General features: G+C 43.0%; 1 protein-coding gene across 1 annotated transcript; it reads left to right on the forward strand.

Moving 5' to 3' along the window:
• Positions 1-5: 5 nt before the first annotated feature.
• On the forward strand, positions 6-1,913 carry DRD5 (dopamine receptor D5; the record flags this gene model as incomplete). Its single annotated transcript, XM_010079019.1, has 1 exon — positions 6-1,913. A coding segment is annotated over one exon (1,299 nt), but the record flags the coding sequence as incomplete, so codon positions are not given.
• Positions 1,914-3,436: the final 1,523 nt, after the last annotated feature.

Consider the following 3,436-nt stretch of genomic DNA (forward strand, 5'->3'; position numbering starts at 1 on the left):
GCGCGGCCATCGTGCGCTACCGGCACCTGAGGAGCAAGGTGACCAACATCTTCATCGTGTCCCTGGCTGTCTCTGACCTGCTGGTGGCTCTGCTCGTCATGCCTTGGAAGGCGGTGGCTGAGGTGGCGGGGTACTGGCCTTTTGGGGCTTTCTGCAACATCTGGGTGGCCTTCGATATAATGTGCTCCACGGCCTCCATCCTGAACCTGTGCGTGATTAGCGTGGACAGGTACTGGGCTATTTCCAGCCCGTTCCGCTATGAGAGGAAGATGACCCAACGGTTGGCTCTGGTGATGATTAGCGTGGCATGGGCTTTATCTGTGCTCATCTCTTTCATCCCTGTCCAGCTCAACTGGCACAAAGGTGGGGACGTTGTTGCTGCTGGTGATATTGGAGATGGATTTGGCACCGGCTGGGCAGCAGCGGGTGCTGTCACCACCTGGGCTGAAGACATGAGCACCACGTGGGTGGCATTAGCAGCAATGAGACCCTCTGATGGGACCTCTGGCAGCAACGATACCCTCACCCGACCATCAGAGAGCTGTGACTCCAGCCTCAACAGGACTTACGCTATTTCCTCCTCCTTGATCAGTTTTTATATTCCAGTGGCTATCATGATAGTTACCTACACGCGAATCTACCGCATTGCCCAGGTGCAGATTCGTCGCATCTCTTCCCTGGAGAGGGCAGCGGAGCACGCGCAGAGCTGCCGGAGCAGCCATGTTGACTGCCACCATCACACAAGCCTCAAGTCCTCCATCAGGAAAGAGACCAAGGTGTTGAAGACTCTCTCTGTCATCATGGGTGTCTTTGTCTGCTGCTGGTTGCCATTCTTCATCTTGAACTGCATGGTTCCCTTCTGTGAGAGCCCACCCAGTGACCCCCATGCTGGCCTTCCCTGTGTCAGTGAGACCACCTTTAATATCTTCGTCTGGTTTGGTTGGGCTAACTCCTCTCTCAACCCCATCATCTATGCCTTCAATGCCGACTTTAGAAAGGTCTTCTCCAACCTTCTGGGATGTGGTCAGTTTTGCTCTAGTACTCCAGTGGAGACTGTTAATATAAGCAACGAGCTGATCTCTTACAACCAGGACACCCTTTTCCATAAGGAGATAGTGACTGCTTATGTTAACATGATCCCAAATGTGGTTGACTGTGAGGGAAACCGCGAGGACCCTTTTGATAGGATGTCCCAGCTCTCCCCTGACCACGAGATTGCCACTGACTCTGTCTGTGAGCTGGACTGTGAGGGGGAGATTTCACTAGGCAAAATAACACCTTTCACTCCAAATGGTTTACATTAAATTGCCTCCTGTCCTGGTCAGATCTTCTTGGATTATACAACAGAATAGCACTGAGTGGAAAAACCTGCTTGATTTTATGCTGTAGTTTTGTCAGTCACTTCATGCTAAACTCACTTTTATGTGTAGTACTTTGCAGGATGTAGACACTGTCATACAGGGAGCTGGCAGCACAAATTTATTTCAGCATTTCCCCAGGCTGAGAGAGGACCAGGCAGTCTCGTTGATTAGTTGTGGTGAGGTATTGTGATATAATTACAGTCAGTTCATGTTTATAACGTGTTTGCAGATGAAAGGTGCCATTGTCACTGCTAAGTATTACAACTTCTGCAATCAGGGAAAGATGTGGCTGGCATAGACATTAAATAGAAAAAAAACATAGGCTGTTCGTTTGTTCAGATCTTATGTTTCTTTTTCTCTTTTGGTTTTTTTCCTTTTTTTTTGTTTTGTTTTGTTTTTTAAGATAGCAATAGTGAGGTGGTGATTTGGATGATTATTTAAATGCGTGTTTCTGCCAAAACAGTTTATGTGAAACATGTTCTCCTAGGCGGCGTTGTTGCCTATGATATCCTTGCCATGTTCCCAGATGAATAAATAAAAGTTACATTGATCAAGGGGTTTTTATCTTTCATTTATCACCCTGAAAGGTTTACAACAAGTATTCAAATTCTGTTTGAATGGTTAGAATTACTAACAACTAAACCCTATTATTTTAAAAGCAAAATAGTCTGTGTAGAAAATACAATTTTTGAATAAAAAGCAAGGCTTATAGCAATGATTGACTTAAATGAACTCTTTTGTATGGCTCTACTTACAGCTAGATTTATGCCTATTTTTCTTCAGTATTATAACTGACACTACCCTCTCTGCAGCTAAAAATATCAGTATAAATGCCTACAAGCTATTAAAACTTTCCACTTAATTCTATACTTGAACTTGCTTTTTAAAGATACTATTAATGAGAAGAGTTTGGTGATAGAATTAAGAGCTGGATGTATCTAAAAATAATATTTGTGTTTGAAAATTATGTTAATAATCAGCATTTCCCAGTGTAGTCATCAGAGAACTCATTCAAACCAAGAGAATAAAAAAATGCTGTTGATGTATTTTTTTAGTTATTTACTTATTAACTGGAACTTAAACATACTTTAACTGCTTTGACTTGACAAAACATTTTAAAGCAGTGTTTGAAAATTGTAAGAGAGTGTTTTTATCTGTTTCTTCTGAAACATTTACATCAAGCGGAATATTTTATTTAGAAACATTTGTAAACTTTCAGCTCAGAAATCAGGAGTGATCTTATTTCTAAGACAGAGGATCAAAGGTTGTAAAAGCAATAACAATGTTTATTTCAAGTTTTGGCCCACACAATGAAACATCATTTGAATTCATTTATCTTTTAAAAATACCCATACCAGGAGCTGAGCAGATTTAAACTGAATTGTAGGTGTGGATTCTGTAGCACCTCCTCCCAGTGGCCCTGACCAGCCTCACCTGGAGCCTCCCCACCCTGCCCACAGGGGACTGAAGGTCCCTCTATGGTATATGGGGGAAATGTAGGATCTGTCCTAGTCAGCATGCTTTAGGGGAAGTCGTTTAAGCAGATGCTGGGATTTGTGAATGTTACGCACGTAGGACTGAGCCTCTTTGGAAGTCAAGCCCCTACACGGGTTTGGGGATTGTCTTGCCTCTTCTTGGGATGTGGGGTGAAAGAAGTGCAGGAGGCACGTGATTGAAATCCTTTAGTGTCTTCCTCTGCTGCAATCCGGGTTTGTCTGCATGCGATGTTTTGTGTGTGTAGTCTTTGATATTAATTGGTTATATCATCATTTTGGATTATCTTTTTAGCAGCTTGTCACTGAGGATTGATATCTACTTGAGTGTTTTCTATGCTGTTGATGTGAAATCTCAATGTAATATCCCTTTACAGCTATCTGCAGAAAAGGGTATTGTGACTGTGGCTTAGGGAAGCTTGAAAAACAGAAGTCCCATGCCCAGAACCAGGTTCAGCCTACTAATGGCTTGACACTGAAGGTGAGTTCGGTGTTGTTTCTCTACTAAAGCAATCATATATTGTCAGGAGTTAACCATAGTTCTAGCACTCCTGGTTAGATAAAGTTGCCCAGAAGAAAATA

The sequence above is a fragment of the Pterocles gutturalis genome, unplaced genomic scaffold (assembly GCF_000699245.1).
Source record: "Pterocles gutturalis isolate BGI_N339 unplaced genomic scaffold, ASM69924v1 scaffold29333, whole genome shotgun sequence".
Classification (NCBI taxonomy): domain Eukaryota; kingdom Metazoa; phylum Chordata; class Aves; order Pterocliformes; family Pteroclidae; genus Pterocles; species Pterocles gutturalis.